The sequence below is a fragment of the Hevea brasiliensis genome, chromosome 17 (genome assembly GCF_030052815.1).
Source record: "Hevea brasiliensis isolate MT/VB/25A 57/8 chromosome 17, ASM3005281v1, whole genome shotgun sequence".
NCBI lineage: Eukaryota > Viridiplantae > Streptophyta > Magnoliopsida > Malpighiales > Euphorbiaceae > Hevea > Hevea brasiliensis.
In genome coordinates this window covers 48,035,593-48,054,206 of record NC_079509.1, presented here as the reverse complement: position 1 = coordinate 48,054,206, position 18,614 = coordinate 48,035,593, and the positions used below count along the sequence as shown (strand labels likewise).

Below are 18,614 nucleotides of genomic sequence, written 5' to 3'. Positions count from 1 at the left end.
TTTTCACCCACATACATATGGACAGTCTAAAAGGACAATTCAGACATTGGAGGATATGCTTCACATGTGTGTCACGGATTTTGGAGGTCAATGAGACAATCAACTACCATTAGTGAAGTTTGCTTATAATAACAACTATCATTCTAGTATTGCAATGACACCCTATGAGGAATTATATGGCAGGAAGTGTAGATCCCCTCTGTGTTGAACAAAAATTAGAGAGGCAAGAGTACATGATTTAGATCTAGTGTAGTACACTTCAGAGATGGTTCATTTGATTAGGGAACGTTTAAAGACAGCTTTCAACAGGCAATAGAATTATGCAAATCTAAGGCAGAAAGATGTAAAATTTACAATGGGTGACTATGTGTTCTTGAAGGTTTCTCCTATGAAAAGTGTTATGAGATTTGGAAAGAAAGGCAAGTTGACACCTCGTTACATAGGACCTTTTGAGATCACGAACAGAGTGGGAGCAGTTGCCTATCAGTTGGAGTTGCTACCAAACCTTTCTCATGTCCACCTAGTATTCCACATTTCTATACTTAGGAAGTATTTTCCACATTTCTATACTTAAGAATTTGACCTTTGAGGAGCAACTAATAGCCATAGTAGACTATCAGATGAAACATCTTTGGTCAAGGCAGAGTAGTCAATTTATGAAGGGGTCACTAATAAAAATGTGCTAAATTCGAATGTAAGGAGATCAAAAAGACTGATAAAATAAACTAATTTAAATAGAGCTCGAACAAATAAAAATGAGTTCAAAAAGACAGAAATAGGACGAAAGCTCTTAAAATAATAAGAGAGAATACCACCGAAAATCATGTTGATAAAATATAAAAATATATAATTTAATATTAATTAACAAAATTTCAAGAATCCCTAGATAATAAAGATGGATACGAGGCTACTGTCTTTAAAAGTAAAAAATCAAAACTAAGCCCAAAATTTTAATCAATTGAATTCTTGATTTCTTTTTTTTTTTTATTGAAGCAACCAAACGGCGCCAAAAAAACTAATTTTTCTGAAAAGAATTCCGCCCTTTTTCGTCCGTGTGTCAAGAAGCTCGGAACCACCGACACAAAGTCCAAGTTTTATCCACGTGTGACCCAACATTGCTCCCCACAGCCACGCTCCAGTCAACGGCTAATTTCACTTTAAGCGTGGTAGTTTTGTAATTTCGTACGAATTCAAAACACCTTTTAGTCATTCCGCCACTCAAATTTTACAAACCCAAACCTTTCCCGCCCAAATCCTCATTCTCTCTACAAAAACTTTCCCCTCTCTCTGTCTCTCTCCCCTGACACACATAATAGGTTTTCAGTTTTCGCCATTTTTTCTTCAGAGTACAAGTTCAATGCCAGACTTAGGCAATATCTCTCTCTCCCTCACCCGCTGCTCTACTCTCAAACCTCTATCTCCTTTTCCTGCTGATACCAATTTGGATTTGGATTTGGATTTGGATTTCGGTTTTTCCCCTTCTCTCTGTTCTGCCCACGTCAAAACCCTAGTCAATGACTGCAATTGGGATCAGAAACTTAGACTTCCCATTAATGACTCCTGCAATGGTGGCTCTATTGGGGTCTTGAGGAGGAGCCGCGGATGTGCCAAGAAAGGACCTAGTGGTAAATGCCTGAATGACTACGTTAGGGCTTGGGTCCAGAAGAAGATGGATTCTGGCGTCCCGCAGTCTCGCTGCTTCCTTCCTTTTCTCGTTGGGTCAAAGAAAATTGTAATTAGTTCTTCCACTGTCTTCTTTTTCTTTTCCTTTTTTAACTTGGTTTGGTTGTTTGAGAAATTGGGAATACAAAAGGAGAATTCTTGAATTTTGGTTACCTGGAAGTTAGGGACAAAATGGGTGGTTAATTGAGGGTTGATGTGCCTGTAGGAGTTTCTTGTTTCTTTCTTAGTGAAGTCAGTTATTTTTTTTCTTTTTTATAGATAACATTTATTCTTTGTCTGGAGATTATTATTATTATTATTTGGTATATATTCATCCAGCGCAATAATGTGCTCGTTCAATGTTGCAAGTATTGCCCTTAAAAGAAGTTCATATGGCAAGTTGGTATCAATATATTTTTGTATAGCAGATTATTGTGGACCTATCAAAATCTTAGGATAGAGTGACTAAGCAGAAATATGGGTGTTTAATCTGAGTTTTGAGGAAAAGGATTTTAGATTACTAAAGTATGAAGCGTCAGCTGGGGTGATGGAATGGGTCCTTCTTGTGATAATGGTATAGTTCATGTTGGCTCTATTGTGAGTTGCAGTTCTTCTTATGATTAACAGTATATTTCTGTGTAATATAAAGTGGATCACGCCTAACTAATGTTGTGAGTGTACATTTGATTTGGAGTTAATCTTTATTTTTCATCTTTTGGTGGCTCAACGATTTCACATTCTTCATTCGTTTTTGTCTAAGGTGGGGAGGTCATGCCAAGCAGCCAAACAAGCTTGTTTAATTTCTGCTTAGTGTGTGAATGATAGCAATAAAATGAATAAAGATGTGCACAGTATTGCTAAGATTTTGGAAGAAAGGCAACTGTAGAATATTTGCATCTTTGGACGCCAAGCTTTTTTTAATATGTTAATTTTGTGGGAATCTAACTTGTGTTTTGATAGTGTCTTTTTCTTCCATATTTGAAGAAGGCTAGCGCTCCTAGTGCTGTACACTTTTACCATTCTTGGTGAAAATCTGAAAAATAAAAAAGGTCTTATGGAAGCATTTCTTTCTTAAAGTTTTGTGTGTTCCTTGATGCATGCTTATCTTGCTATTGAGGCATAAAATATAGACAATGGTAAAGCAAAGAGTATGATTAATTGCTATAATTAGACACTAAATACATCATGTTTATATGCTCTAATTTTGTTTTTGTTCCTTTCCATTATGTTGGACTTTTAGTGAAACTCAAACTTATTTTGAACCTTGTAGCATGTGACTCAGCTTTATTGTTTTACTAGTCATAGAAAGTAGCATTGATGTGTTTTTGTATCCATTTCAGGCTGAATGTCTAGTTTGCCATGGTTTTATCTTCCCTGGGGAAGAGGTCTTATGCACTGTTCGTACTTGTGAAGGAGTTTATCACTTGCAATGTGTGAAGGAAGGGCTTGGTTTCTCAAATTCGGGAAAATTTAAGTGTCCACAGCATGTAAGATTTAATTAGTTATGCTATTAATTTTTTTGAGGTTTAAGATTTCTTATTCTGTTTTGCTAGTTTGAATCCACATAGAATAGGCATTCCTAGTGTGTTATGTTTTTTACCTCTAAAGAGCCTATAGGCTTTTATATTGTACTAAGAGGTTATATTGTGTCATGTTGCTTTGTTCATTTTGGTGCAAGACTTCTCACATGATTATGTTGATTACTATTGCTTTGATGCTAGTTGTTGATGTTAAATTTCATCAATTACCACTAAATAAGTCCCTTGTTTTTTTTTTTTCGTTGCCTTTGCTTGCTTTTATTTTCCTTTTGGTGTTTTTCTTTCCCTAAGTTTAATTTTTTCTTTGGAGAAAACCTAACTTTGATATGAAATGCTACAAATGTCAATTGTTACTTACTTATTCCTGTTGATTGCATTTAAAAGTGATCACACATGTGATATATTGCTATCAACAGGCATGCTTCATTTGCAAACAGAAATTTCATTGGCGGTGTGTGAGATGCTCTGTGGCATCACATGATAAATGTGGTCCATGGCCAGATAAAGTGATTCATTTGATAAACCAACAAGGACGGGCAATATGTTGGAGACATCCAACTAATTGGCGACTAGATAAGAAGGTCAATCTCTTCTTTCCTTCATCAGTTATGATTTTTTATTCTTTTTTTCCTTTTTGGAACATATGATCTTTCAATTAAATTAAAGTCATTGCATTCTCATTTGAAAATTAGAGAAATTTATGATTAAACTATCCAATATATTATGACTCTACAATCTCCTACTTTTAGGAGGAAGCAAGCAACTATGGTTGTAGATAGGTCACTTATTGGAATTACTATTAAAATTTCTAGCTTGAATTGAATTTCATATTGAGTGCTTATTGGTGGTGAATTTTTAGTCTCTTTTTATTGGGTTGATCATAGAGTTGGTTAAATTTCTTGCTTATGTTAGTCATAATTGGAGTTTTGTTGTTTGTCTCTTAAAATATTAAACTTGGCCATGAATGTGAAAGATGGACTTCTAAAGTCCAAGTCTAGCTATTGTTGGCTAAGTTTGTTACAAATGGTTAAATGCCCTAGATAGTTGGTTTTTTTTTTTTTGAATTTTTATTTTTATCTTTACGTCAAAGGAAACATGTTATGGTTAGTGATTTATATATGATGTCTAAATTAAAAATTTTTAAATTTATTGAATTCTAGGAAGTTGTTCTTTAGTTTAATTTTTTGTGTGCATTTTAATATATCATAACTTTTGTTCCAACTTCATTTGACAACTTTATTTTTTCGTTACAAATGAGCCCTAACTAACAGCCTAAACTACTAAAGACAAATTATATGGAAAAGCAACTCTAACTCAATTTTTGCTATCCCTTTTGGAGGAAAGTCAAAACGTTAAAGTCTTTTACAACATTTATTTGACAAAGTAGGTGTATTAATCTATAGGCAATGGTGTTACAAATATTGATTTATCCTGTAAGTTGTTAGTTATAACTTAAATCTGTTGTTGCATTTCATATTAAGTAGATGTTGTTTAAGTTTTGGACAAAGCTTGTATGCCTATTTTGAGTGATTGATATCCAATGTTATCAATTAGTTTTTATAACCTTTTTGTTACCTTTCTTTCTTCACTTTATAAATCAATTATATTTATCACAAGTAGAGTTTTCTATGTATGTTTGTGCCTTTTTTTTTGCTTTGTGTGTGTGTGGCGTACTGCTTGTCTTAATATTTTTTACTTTCTTATCCAATTGATGATTGCGTTCATTATTATAGTTCAATTTATGAGGTTTTTGTATATATCACTTAACTTGTCATTACCTTGTTTGATTTGCACATCAATAAATGGGAATGATAATAATGTGAGACTTGTTGCTCATGTTATTAAGGATAAGTTAATTGCTTCTAAGGTTAGGCAATATGAAACGATTGCCTCGGTAGTGACTATTTAGTTAATTTAACTATGTATTAATGTTTCCATTTTTTGTTGAGGTTTTATTTCTTCATTCTCTTTTTTATTGATTAGGCTGGCTGACAGGACTGGTGTATTTGTTGAATGAGCAGCATATAGTTCCAACAAGTGATATAGAGGTCAGATTTTTTACAATTTTTTTCTTGATTTGTGCAACATATATATTACAGACACATGAATACATGGATATTATATATGTCTCAAAAATAATGGACATTGTCAGTCAAGATTGTGGGAATTAGCAGTAATAGTGTGTTCAACAATCTCCTTGATGAGGAAGAAATTTGCATATTATTGTTTTTTCCCTAGAAGAATGTAATGACCTTTGTAATAACTTCCTTGGAAGGATACTTTACAATGAGAGTTACCATGTCACAAATTGTATAACTATGTCACCATGTCACTTTTATCCTGAGGAGCAGATGCATATAAAAAAGAATTGCACTTTGTTGATTTTATCCTTGTATCTTTAGATGTGAGGGTTAGAGTGTGTTGATTGCCTTGATCCTAGCACAAATATGCAAACCTATGTAGCATAAAATATTCTAATTAGTTGTCTTCAGCTAAACTTTAGATTTATCCAGCTAAAGTAATTTAGATGGTTCATTTTCTCTATTATGTTTTGCATGGAGCCAAATTTTCTATAAGTTGTTTTGATGCTAAATTATTTTCATAATTTAGTCCTTCTGTCCTTTTTGCTTCTACAACTTAGATCCGCTCATCATTTTAAGGTGATGCATTAATGGATCTATGTTGGGATATGGCCATATTATCAATGTCCTTCCCTTAACTTTAGCATAAATGGGTGACACACTAGCAAATATTATCACATGACTACTTTTTATTGACTTTGAAGTATGAGTTGGAGATTTAGTTGATTTATACTTTGTATAATTTATTTTCTAAACCTAAAGCATTCATGCTGAGCAATATATGATATAATAGAACCAATGTGATCCACTAAAGTAACCTTGAATATTTTCTCACTTTTTCAAATATGCCAAATGTACCATCTCATCTTCTATTTATTGTAAGAAACCATTATACTAATATACTCCTTCACCCCAACAATTAGTTCCACATAATTGGATTAAGATCAAATTTGGTCTATTTTCAAGCAATATGGATGCTATTTATGATTTATTTGATACATTCCACGATCTAACTTTAATGTTTGTATTTTTAGGAGGTATTTTGTCGATTGCCTCTACCTTACGTTGATGAGGAATTCAAGATTGACTTAACATGGAAAGGCATGATGGAGAATAAACTAGAGCCACCTCCATATGTTCATATTAGACGCAGTATCCTAAATGTGTGTGTGCGTGTGTATAATTGTGTACTGTTATGTTAATCTAATCCCATATGTTGATAGTACTAGATAGTTGTGGCTTGATGAGATAACTAACTTAACTTTTTTTTTTTCAATTAATTTTTTCAATTTTTAGGTTATTATGGTTATTAAAGTTGTGCATTTAGTTTAGAATGGAACTTTCCTTAATTGATATTAGATGTTTATCTAGTCAAGAAAAAGCGTGATGATGCTCATAATGATGTAGGATGCACAAATTGCACTTCTACATGCTGTGCGGATTGTGTGTGCAGGTAATACCTAAATGATTCCAAAATTTGATTCAATACAATGAACAAATAATCTTCTTAACCACATGCAAGTGACAAGATGTTATTCGTCTTTAGTTATTCTAGAATTATAATTTTCTTGAGTTTTTGTTCTTTAGAAGTTTAAATGAGGCCTATTTGTTGTTTTGATCAAATGCAAGGATGAGGTTCTTGTGCTAAAATTTTGAATTGATTACTTATAATGGACTGGAGTAGGTTGAGAAATTAAAGCATTTACCAGTTATATATACAAGCTAATATATGTTGTGGGTTGTATTATAGTTCTCTTTCCTAGATGATTTTTTTGAATTACTAGCTACTGTTATTTGTAGATAAACTAAATTGTAAGGGAAATTTCATATTTATACTTTGAAATGCATCTTCCCTTTATCTAATTGTTTTCTTTCTAGCAAGTCTAGTATGCTTTAGGCCATCGCTCAAACTATAGTAGATCCTGATGACTAGTTGCTTTACTGTTACATAATATTAGCTCAACACCTTTGCTTTCTAATTTGCATTAAAAAATGTTTTCATTTTTAGCAATTTGTCATGCTTCTTTAGCAATTTTGCAAATTCTTTGATAAGTATTCACACCCTATAGTCAAATCATATTTTGCATCAATTATCACTGGTATAAGGGTTGCTTTGGACACTGTGGCAATTTTTTTTTAGTGTATTTTTGGGTGATTTTGAGCTGAATCTTTAGGACATACTGTTATCACTTGAACTTCTTTGTTTGGTTCTTTGTTGGGGGACTTGCAACCTTGTTTGTGTTCTATTGCCCATTTGATACTCCCTTACAGGTTTGTTGAAGTTTGGACAGCTACTATATTGTAGCCATAGTGGCTGTTGGGGTAAATATTCACTTACTGTTTTGGTGTTTCCTCACCAACATCACCTTTGGAGAGGGTTTTTTTAGTGTTCAAGCCTTTGTTTCCTCGCTGACATTGACTTTGGTTAGGGTTTTTTTTGGTGTTCCAGCTTTTGTTTCCTTGTCAACATTGCCTTTGGAGAGGGTTTGCTTTGGTGTTTGAGCCTTTGTGTAGGTGTTTCTAAATTTGGTACAGTATTGTTATTTTGTATTTGAACCGGAGGGATTGCTAAACCTATTGTAGTCTTTTAAGAAGAATCTCATCACGGGGAGTGCCAGAATTAATGAGATTCCATACTTCATTTTAAGAGGGAGTGTTATAGAAAGTCAATATTTATGTTTAGTTGTATTCCTAATTAGTAGATTTTATGTATTTCTATTTTTGTAGGATTTATATTCCTATTTAATGTAGGGTTTAGATTCCTAAATAGGTAGGACTTTTATTCCTAATAAAGTAGATTAATTATAGGAGATTTGCGTGTGTGTGTGTGTGTGTGTGTGTGTGTGTGTGTGTGTGTGTGTGTGTGTGTGTAACCTTTTATTATGTAGTATGAATTAGAAAAGATGTAGCCTGGTTCTTTCTCTTATTTCTTTCCTTTCTCTCTTTTTCTTTTCTTATTCTTAGATCTTAACATAACCTGAATGTATACTAGGGTTCAATGCATTAGCTGCTCAAAGGCATGCCGTTGCCCTGAAAATTGCACCAACAGGCCATTTCGCAAAGAGAAAAAGATTAAAATTGTCAAGGTGATGAGAACTTCCACTTGTAGTCATTGAGTATTTCTGCTTCAGTTTGTATTTACCTAAGAGATTACTTGGTCTTGGTTAAATTAATTAGTTTAATAATTTCCTTGAAAATCAAAACGAGGATTGGTTTTCGACTAATTAATGTAGCTTGATCTTTTTTCCCCTTGTTTTCAGACTGAATTTTGTGGTTGGGGAGTGGAGGCAGCTGAACCAATAAGCAAAGGCGATTTTATAATTGAGTATATTGGGGAAGGTAGTTTTATTTATTCGTTCTTATATTTTCGTGTGCACTGAATCAAGTTTTAACTATTCTTTTTATTGTCAGGTTGGCAACTACTATTATAATAAAATGTCTCTCATCTTTACTGTGGGTTCTTAATGCCACTTTGATCAGGGAATTAATAACAGTTACTAAAATTTATCAACCATTACCTTATAGTAATCTCATTAGTTATAGCTGATACTTAATAAGAGTTAATAGAAGAGCAGATGTAATGCCCATTACTTGAGAGCAACAACCATTACCAACCTGACATTATGGCCGTTACATGATGTCCACCCACTGTGCCCCCATCCCAATCACAAAATGTACATGCTTAAAAGAAAAAAAAAAATTTAGGCATAAATTTTTGTAGAAAAATTTTATAACTTCACGAGATCCGATTTGGTTAGGTGGCTCACGACTTGGTTAGTCTACTAAAATCTTAATTTTGGATATTGTAATGTTAAGATTGCATGCCACAATCTCAGTATTATATGAAAATTGCTAGTCTACAAGTAAGCATCGATACCTCTTCTCCATATAAAAGTCAACTTCCACCTCATCAACTCATTCTCTATGTGAAATAAAGGACTTTTGCCATATAGGTTTTTGCCCTAAAGCACATGGAGTTATTAAAATTGGGGTTTGCTAGACTGGCTTGGCTGGTTACTTAACATTAAACCCAAAAATTTTCAGACTTAAAGCATTGGTTTAGTTTGTAGCATTTATTGGGTGATTTTGGATGGGAATGTTTTTAACCCAAAAGGATTGGTTTGGTTTAGCATACAGCCTTTCAAACTGTCCAATCTAACCTGTCTAAACCTTTACCCAGCAGCACAGTAGATTCTAGCTATAGCTTCAAAAATGCTACCATTTTGAAATCAAAACACTTGTTTTGCTTAGTTACAAGAGGTTCTTCAAAAACTTTTTGCAGAGTAATGTAATATTTTGATTGGTTTGCAGTTGTGTTTGGCTAATATTTGTTTTAAATGACTATAAATTGTTAGGTCAATTACATGACTACACAGTTAGTTATATTCTTGTTTTAATATTGATTGGAGTCATTTTGTTTAGGTGACTACTATGTTTGAAGGACCAATGTTTCAATTTTTACCCCTAGTTCTGATTTGTCAATGTTTTAAATTTGCAAATCCATTCTAGAAGTGGCCATTATTAGATACTTCCTGATGCATATACATATTGATAAAGATCACATGGTTAAGAGTTGTGCTTTGTTCTTGTTGCAAATTGCTTTCTGATTATCATATTACTATTTACTAGTATAGTTTGTAGAATAGAGCTTGTTCTCCAAATTGTAAAGGTTTTTCTGGTTCTGTAGTATGCATCTAAAATTTTCCAATCATGTTAAGCTCTCTACTTGCGCTCCCCCCCGGCCCCCCCCCCCCCCCAAAAAAAAAAAAAAAAAAAAAGAGTTCCATTTTCTGTTAAAGTATGCTACCAATGATGGCTTAGTATTTTGCTTTCTACTTGTCTAATTGCATTCCGAAAGTTTGATCATGATATCCTAAAATTAGTTTACCAAAGCTTTTTTCTATTAGTGTTTTTTTTCCTCCTTTCAGTGTGATATCTTTTAAAGCTGCAGTCTGTTTTGGCCTAATTAAGGACTATTTTGAGATTTAATAAACATAGATGGAATGATTTCTCTTCTTTGTCATTGGCAGCATCGTCATTATATATATATTTGCTTTCTTTGGAGTATCATCTCAGTTATTGGAATTATTTTTGTTCAGTGATTGATGATGCACTGTGCGAACAAAGGCTTTGGGACATGAAATACAAAGGTGTACAGAACTTTTACATGTGCGAAATTCGAAAGGACTTCACAATTGATGCAACTTTTAAGGGGAATACATCTCGATTTCTAAATCACAGTTGCAATCCCAACTGCATACTGGAAAAGTGGTTCGTGCCTTTAGTATTTCTGCTTTTGTGTTAGCTAGTCATTTAGAGATAACAAAAACTTCCTTTTTCTTTGTTTTTTAGATTATTTATGCTATGATTTGAACATATTACAGAGTATTTTGTCTGAATGAAGATTGTTGTAAATGCCTTCATCTTCAACTAATATAAACTAGCTGCCATTCTTTTCTTCTTTCTAAATGGCTGTGTTTCCTCGATCCTTAGAGACCTATCATGGATTACTTGTAGTAGAGGTGATCATGGCTCAGTGAACTTTTTTTTTAAACTGAGTTAATACCATTTAAATGCGTATCAATTAATTTTTTTTTATTGGGTTTTTAGTATTTCTAATGAGTCAAAAAATTGTAGTAATTGGTAATTGTTTTAGCTAAAACTTGAAAAAATGCAACAAATTGATGTAATTGGTAAGGTTGAGGTTAACCAATTTTTTTCTTTTTATTTTGCTCATCGCTACAGGTTATGCTTATTTAAATTAAGTAAATTTTCACTTAGGAACACACAATGCCCACCTTGTATCTGTATTCATTATTGTGTAATGTGTACCATATATTTTTAGGAAAAAAATTTTATCAAGCATCTTGTCTAATGAAAGAATGTGTATTCTACAATAAATCTCAGTAAATTCTGGAATAAAGAATTTTTATTATCAGACAATTCTTGGCAAAAATGTCAGTATCAGCTGTTCATTTAGGATTTGAATATGATGCATGGATGGAATCCCAGCAGTTGCTCTATATGTTGATGGTAACTGGATAATTTTGTCCTTTCTATAGGTGGTACAATTGAAATCTAATTCTGTTGAAAAAACTGCTCCAGTTAGTACCACAGTTCAAATTTTAACCCTTTCTTTCTGGTTTCATTTAGGCAGGTCGAGGGAGAGACACGAGTGGGTGTGTTTGCTGCTCGTTCAATAAAAGTTGGGGACCCATTGACATATGATTACAGGTACAATTATGTTGTATTTGCACAATCCCATATATCATGTTTGTTATTTTAGTCACTAAACAATTATCAGCTATGAAAAAGATAACAATCATCTTACTTGTAATGTAGCATAAAGGATAATTCTTTGCATTGTCAATAAGCATCACACAGCACCATATTTATGAACTACCATTGTTGTTTATGAACTAACATTTTCAGATAATGCATTTTTTTGTTGATTTAGTTTGCCAAACATTGCCATTGTCTTGCTCTTGCCTGTTTGTTTTGATTTTGTACTTGACACTAATGGACAAAGAATGTTAAGCTAAGTTGAATATATTTATTTTTGTGATCTAATAGATTTGCCCCTTGGATTATTTTTGTGGCACACATGCATCATAGATGGTAATGGTCTTTCTTTTGAAAGAGGTGAGTTAAAGAGAAAAAAATGAAACAAGATTTATTAACATCTCTTGGTCTAATGGCTGAACTCTATGGCAAATTGTCAACCCCTCAAGCTAACCAAACTTTGAAGAGTTTATGGTTGGCTCATTTAAATTTTATTAGGCTCGAGCTTGGTTCAAACTCAGCTCGCATTTAACTTGTTTATCAAGTTCGTGAGCTTGACTTGCATGTAAATCATTTACTAAGTTCAAGTTTGACTCATCAAGTTTAATTACCAAATTACTAAAAAAATTATAAGATTTATTAATTATTATTTAAAACTCATTTGATGATAGGCTTGATAATCATAATAATTAAATTAATAATTATGACACCATTAATTAAATTATAATAACCATAAATATATAATTTATATAGTTATTTTTTTATTTATACTTTTGATTTTATAATTATCTTATTTGTGACTTAATTATTTTATGATTAGTCTCAATTATATATGTAAATAAGTCGACTTATGAGTTTATAAATGAGTCAGCATACAAGTTTAAATGAGCCTAATAGTAGCAAGCTCAAGCTCAAAAATCTAAAAAAGTATAGTTTGAGCTCAGCTTATTAAGCAAACAAGCTGAGCTTTTATTGACTCGAACCTTGAGCATGTCACTAGTGGTTTGGTTAATCTTCACTCATACTTTGTGCATCTTATAAATCCACGACTGCCATCAAAATAGTTTAAACCTGGGAAATTCAAAATGAAAAAAATGGTTTATAATTCACCCTTAAATTAAGGAGTCTTGTCAGGGTATTTGAGGTTCCATGTGATATTTATTTATGGAACACCAAGCACAAGCTCAGAAATTGACTTTTAATTTTCAGCTGTCTATTATAATTCATGGATAGAAGGAAAAGTTGTAGCTCAAACTAGGTCTTTAACTATCACAGATACTCAACCTTCGCGTTTGGCTTTGTAGATTTGTGCAATTTGGACCAGAGGTGAAGTGCCACTGTGGTGCTCCAAACTGTCATGGTTATCTTGGAATCAAAAGAAAGATCGGTAAGTTAAACATCTGCTGGGGTGCAAAACGCCGGAGATCATCAACTTCTTGCTTAGCTGTTGTAACTGTATGATCTGTGGTGGCAGACCATCTCCAGTGATGTTGTACATTTTTCTATAATGACGTATGGTCAAAGTGGAAGTAAAACTACACAAATCTCTGTTATACCATTCAAGCGTAAAACATTCATAGGAAAATGTAATTTTTTTTTCATATTAACTGTTCCTTAGATTTCCCTTCTAATTTGCATGGGTTTTTAACGTTGTAAGGGTGCATGTAATTGATTTCCCAAGTGGGGTTACCAGGATGTAATTCACAGTTCTCTTTTTATGGGTAATACAAGATTCGGAAGATTTAAAGCTTGGCTTCAGCGAGGTATGGAAACTCATCAAGCTCTTTTTGTTTATGATCTTTTGCTACTCTATAAATATTCTTAGAACCGTTTAAAATTATTGGTAGATTTGAATTTTCAAAAAGAGGGCACTTGCCTTATCTACAGTATCTATTCTGGATGTCACCCACTTTTTTATTAGGAATAATATGTCGCCCGCTAAGCATAAAGCAACGTTCTTATAGGCCTTGCCATGGTTTGATATGATTTTGGTCTGGTTTTAGTTTAGATTTTTAGACATCGTTTATTTCGTTTCTAATATAAAAGAAAATTGAGATTTTTTTTCCCCTAAAAAATGCTCTTCGTGTTTCACGATTCATCTTTCTGTGGATTCCTATTTCCTTGAAAACGAACTCTGGGACTAGTCAGATATATATTCGATCTGCATATATTCAAAGGTTGCAGTGCTTCGTTTGCAATTTGTAATCTGAAATTGTTTTCAAAATTATTAAAGTTTTGGTAAAAATATTTCAATTAATTCAAGAAAAAGAATCTTAAAAATATGCTATTTTTATTACTAAATGGAATATAGATTGCACTATTTATAAATATTATGATGGACATAATATTTTCTTTCCTTCACATTATAATAACCTATTAGTTTTCTTGAAAAACATTATTTCATTTACTCGAATTTTTACAATTTATTGATTTAATTAATATTTTTTATTTTCATTTTTCATTTAAAATCTGGTTGGTATCGTTTTGGTATTTTTAATTCATTTTAAAAATTAGAATAAGCTAAATAAAATATTTTTGTACTTATTTAAAGTGGAAAAAAAAAATTGAAAGAGAAAATAAGCTTAGGAACCTAGTTGAAAAAGTTTCACTTCCTTGAATAGAGATTTTGGGTTCAGGGATCAAAATGTAAATGTCATTCACTTTTATCGGAATAATCATGTAAATGTCACCCTCATTCTTTTTTAAATAATGTCTCCCACTCCATAAAGTAATGTTCTATCACATTTCATAAATGAATTATCTATCACTTAGAAAATAATTTTAATTTTTAATTAGATTTAATTTTTTAAATGTACAAATCAAACATAGTAAAAAAAAGAAAAATCTATCACTTGGAAGGAAATAGTGGTGAAGATTGTTGTCATTTTTTTATGCTGAGCTTGTTGTCATTTTTTTTTTTTAAGAAAGTATAAATTAAGTAAATTATTATTTTGTCCTTATATTATAATAAAAATAATAATTTAATTTTTATATTTTAAAAAATATATTAATTAGTGAATAAATTTGTATTCTTCTATATATTTTTCTCAATTTCTCTCTTTTATGATAAGTAATTACATTCTTAAATTTCTATTATTATAAATATTTTTGTACTTAATTTTTACTATTATCATTGATGACCTTTTAGTTTCTTAATTAAGGTTAAATTAGTAACAATGGATATAAAGACTAAATAGTTAACGTAATTAAATGTGACTAAATAATATAATTTTAAAAACACGAGGACTGAATATATATTAATTTTGTCTACAAATTAAAGTTGGATTCCCTAGAGAATTGGATTATACTATTTCAAGAATTTCTTCTTCCCATTGTCCAACATCAAATTAAGGCAAAGTTTAGGTGCTTAATTATATATATATATAAAAAAAAAAAAAACAAAACGCTGCAGTTTTAGGAGTGTAGTTGGCTTCATGAAATATGATCAAAATGTGAATTAGTTGTTCATCGCTTTAGGAATCGAATCAGTCGATTGATATATTTTACATTTAATTTAAACATTTATCTCTAATTATTTTTTTAATTAATTTAAAATTTTCAAATTTAATATAAATGCAGCAATCATTAAATTATGTCTACTTAAATTTAATTTAGTTGGAATGTAAGCATGAAACATTCTAAAATTGCAAGTTTCCTATATTCATCATAAGTCTCTAAGAATAAGGTCCCAATATATTCCTTTGCAATTCATGATATGAAATTATTTTCAAAATTATAAAGTTTTAAATTTAAATTTTAATCAAAATATTTCCATTAATTCAAGAAAAAGACACTTAAGATTTTGCTATTTTTATCATTAAATATAATATAGATTATGCTATTTAAATTAAAATATTATGATGCACATAATATTTTCTATTTCATCACATTATAATAATCATCACATTATATATATATATATATAAACACACTATTAATTTAATATTGTAAATAAATAATGAAAAATATTTTTTTTCATAAAAAATAAAAGGAGCCTAAATGAAAATTTTTTGTTAGTAAATTGTATTTCACACGCACAATCTATTAATTGCTAGAGTTTATAATGCATTGTTGCATTTCAGTGCAAAAATTAAAAAGACTTCATAAGATTATGGTAGTTTTTGTGATTATTTTATTTGTAATTATTTTATTTAAAACAAACTAGAATTCCTTTTTTAAAAAAAATTAAAATATTTTAAATTTATAGATATTTATTCAATAAATCTATATAAAATGATACATATTTTTTATTTTATAAAGTAATTATTTTATTATAAATTAAGTTAATAAAAATAATGAACGTTATAAAAATATAAGTATATAGCATTTCTTATAAATAATATAATAAAATATTATTTTGAATTAATAATAATGGTATTATATTTTTATTATGAAAATTAAATAATTCAATTTTATTATATTAATTTATAAAAATATATTTATATTTTAAAATATATATTATTATTTTTTATTAATTTAATATATTTTCTATGAAGTGATTATTTTTTAAAATTAAATATTATTTTTGTAATATATATATATATATATATATATATATATATATATATATATATATATATATATATATATATATATATATTAGATTTATCAGCACATCCCTTTATATTAGTTTTACGGTTCATAAAAAATTAATTCTTTATACATTTGTTAATGTCCCTTTTAATAATATATTTTTTAAAGATTAAATTGGAATTTTTCTGTCTTTGAGCACAATGGGCTTTATCATTACACCAATATTTATCAATAATCACCCGCATATTTCATTTCATTAAATATATAAACAAGCAAAATGTTAAATACACTTTCAAACAGTGAGCTAACCATCTTAATAGGTTGGTCTCAATTAACAATACCCCAAAACAAAACCAAAATTATGTTACAACCAAATTACATCTATTTTCAATCCTTCCAGTATCCCCTGAGAGAAAATTCCTGCAAATCCTTTCCAAGCACTTCCTGTCTGGTTCAGCTTTTTCCAATCCAAACTTGACAATCTCAGCAAACCCAACCTGCAAATTTGTCAAAGTAATCAGTATGAAATTAATGAGGTTTAACTCAGTAATCCTGTAATGAGGTTAAACTGAATCGCAATAAAAAAAAGAGAAACTACTAATGTTCTGTTAATTACCTCTATGGAATTGTTGTTGAGAAGGCGATCAATGAGGTTATAAAGAATGTCTCTGGTGTACTCAGGATGGCCTTGAATACCCAATATATGATCTCCAATGTTGAACATTTCCACTCCTGTTTTGTCAGAGAATGCAATTACTTCTGCTCCTAATGGAACCTCCAATACCTCATCTTGGTGGCATTCAATGATTGATAATGAAGCTGGGATTTCGCTCAAGTTGCTCAGGAAGCTGCATGGTGGCAAATCCTTTACTATTCTAATTTTCCTTATCCCAATATCCCACCCTGTGCATGATCTCCCTACCTTTCCACCTAATGCTCTACACAGAACCTGCAACCAGACCCATGGCCTATATGTCAACCAATTGCAATTAAAGCAAAAAAAAAAAAAAGCCTAATCGTAAGACTGTGAACTCTCCAATTTGAGTTTTCGAATGAAAAATAAAAGGTGTAGTAAGAGACTAAAGGATGAAATGGGTAGAAATGAACTAGAAAGTTGATGAAAAAATTAAAAGAAAAAGAGATGGGTACCTGATGGCCAAAGCAAATCCCAAGGACTTTTATTTCCATGGCGTCAAGAGTTTGCAAGAGAAAACAAAGCTTAAGAATCCAAAGGTCATTTCCATAGGCATCACAAGGGCTACCACTAATTACAAAACCATCATATTTATGAAGGTCATTCATGTCAGGAAACTCTCCATCAAGAACCATAAACAAATCCCATTTCTCTCCTTCTTCACCAAAAGCTGCAAAAAACACATTGAAGTAACTTCCATGCACTTTCTTCACATAATCAGAGTCTCTTGCTGCTTGCAGAAGAGCATATCTTTTCTGTGCTGTAGCCTTCATGATGTTATATATGAGAGTTGAATGTGGGGTTGAAGCTAGAAGAGGAAGTATTTTCATGAGAGTTGAAGGCAGAAATGTGGGCTTTTATAGAGGGTGGATTATTGGAATTGGATTTTTGCACTGTGTGATGTAAAATATTAAATTTCCAGATGCATGGTTGCTGGTAGAGCAAAGAGGTAAATTAAATGATTATATGTCATATTGACAATTTTGTAACCTTGTATGAAAAGAATTTTTGGAGTTTTATATGGAACACGAGACACGTTTTTGCTTATATATATATATATATATGTGTGTGTATTTTACTGAGATGGCAACGGTTAAGGTATTCGCGAAAATCACCCTATTTGAACTTTAATCTAATTAATATTTTTAAAATTTAAACTTGTCCTAATCCCAATTAAAATTTATTCTCAACTATCCAATCATTCCAAATCTAATTATTATTATCTAAAAAATATTCAAATTCATTTAATTTTATATATTTAATTAATAATCTACATAATAAATAATTTTTTATTAATAATTTATATTTTAAAAATTTAACAATTTTATAAAATATTTAAATTTTAGTTTATTTTAAATAAAATATATAAAGATTTATAAATATTATTATAAAAAATATATTTTTATATTTAATTTAGTATTTATATAAATGAGTTCGGCTAATGGATACCCAACATATAAAATTTGAATTTAACTCGAACCTATTACGGGTATTATTCTTCAAATTTAAACCTGATTATATACTATTCAAATCCGTTCTATTAAGATTCCGTCGAATTTAATACCCACAAAAACCTAACCCATTGTCATTCTTAATATTCACCCTAAACATGTGCTCACTGATAGTCTGGGTGAGCTATTGATATGTTTTGCGAGCTATATATATATATACTACAAGAAAAACACGGTTAGCAATCGATATTTTTCATTGTTAATCCATAAAAATCCATTGCTAAATTTACAATGGATTTCTATCCGTTACAGTAAGTCTCGTTGCTAATTCGTTTAACAACGGATTTCAACTTCCTTTGCAATTAGCAATGGA

The 18,614-nt window shown here is 30.7% G+C and overlaps 2 protein-coding genes across 3 annotated transcripts; one reads left to right on the top strand and one right to left on the bottom strand.

The window, feature by feature from the left end:
• The first annotated feature begins 1,248 nt into the window (after nt 1-1,248).
• LOC110635395 (histone-lysine N-methyltransferase ASHR3) lies at nt 1,249-13,302 on the top strand. Of its 2 annotated transcripts, none has more exons than XM_021784706.2 (11): nt 1,249-1,732; nt 3,003-3,149; nt 3,617-3,781; nt 5,222-5,248; nt 6,316-6,433; nt 6,641-6,734; nt 8,274-8,367; nt 8,542-8,620; nt 10,381-10,552; nt 11,435-11,515; nt 12,868-13,302. In XM_021784706.2, exons 1-11 carry the CDS (start codon nt 1,358-1,360, stop codon nt 13,022-13,024), a joined length of 1,509 nt encoding a protein of 502 aa, XP_021640398.2. In that variant the 5' UTR covers nt 1,249-1,357; the 3' UTR covers nt 13,025-13,302. The 2 variants fall into 2 exon arrangements, with proteins under 2 accessions (XP_021640398.2, XP_021640397.2); XM_021784705.2 differs by having other exon boundaries at nt 11,439-11,515; nt 12,868-13,005.
• A 3,018-nt stretch (nt 13,303-16,320) lies between these two features.
• On the bottom strand, nt 16,321-17,682 carry LOC110635404 (gamma-glutamyl peptidase 5). Its single transcript, XM_021784715.2, has 3 exons — nt 17,246-17,682; nt 16,713-17,045; nt 16,321-16,593 (listed from the first exon to the last, which is right to left on the bottom strand). Exons 1-3 carry the CDS (start codon nt 17,618-17,620, stop codon nt 16,456-16,458), a joined length of 846 nt encoding a protein of 281 aa, XP_021640407.2. The 5' UTR covers nt 17,621-17,682; the 3' UTR covers nt 16,321-16,455.
• Between the last annotated feature and the right edge of the window lie 932 nt (nt 17,683-18,614).

What these genes read in the sequence shown, in the direction of transcription:
- LOC110635395 (XM_021784706.2), top strand. Translation starts at nt 1,358, where the DNA reads ATGCCAGACTTAGGCAATATCTCTCTCTCCCTCACCCGCTGCTCTACT. An exon ending in TGTGCGGATTGTGTGTGCAG is followed by an intron (nt 6,735 to 8,273) that starts GTAATACCTAAA and finishes AATGTATACTAG; the next exon opens with GGTTCAATGCATTAGCTGCT. An exon ending in AATTGAGTATATTGGGGAAG is followed by an intron (nt 8,621 to 10,380) that starts GTAGTTTTATTT and finishes ATTTTTGTTCAG; the next exon opens with TGATTGATGATGCACTGTGC.
- LOC110635404 (XM_021784715.2), bottom strand. Translation starts at nt 17,620, where the DNA reads ATGAAAATACTTCCTCTTCTAGCTTCAACCCCACATTCAACTCTCATA. An exon ending in GGATTTGCTTTGGCCATCAG is followed by an intron (nt 17,046 to 17,245) that starts GTACCCATCTCT and finishes GTCTGGTTGCAG; the next exon opens with GTTCTGTGTAGAGCATTAGG. An exon ending in TCAACAACAATTCCATAGAG is followed by an intron (nt 16,594 to 16,712) that starts GTAATTAACAGA and finishes ACAAATTTGCAG; the next exon opens with GTTGGGTTTGCTGAGATTGT.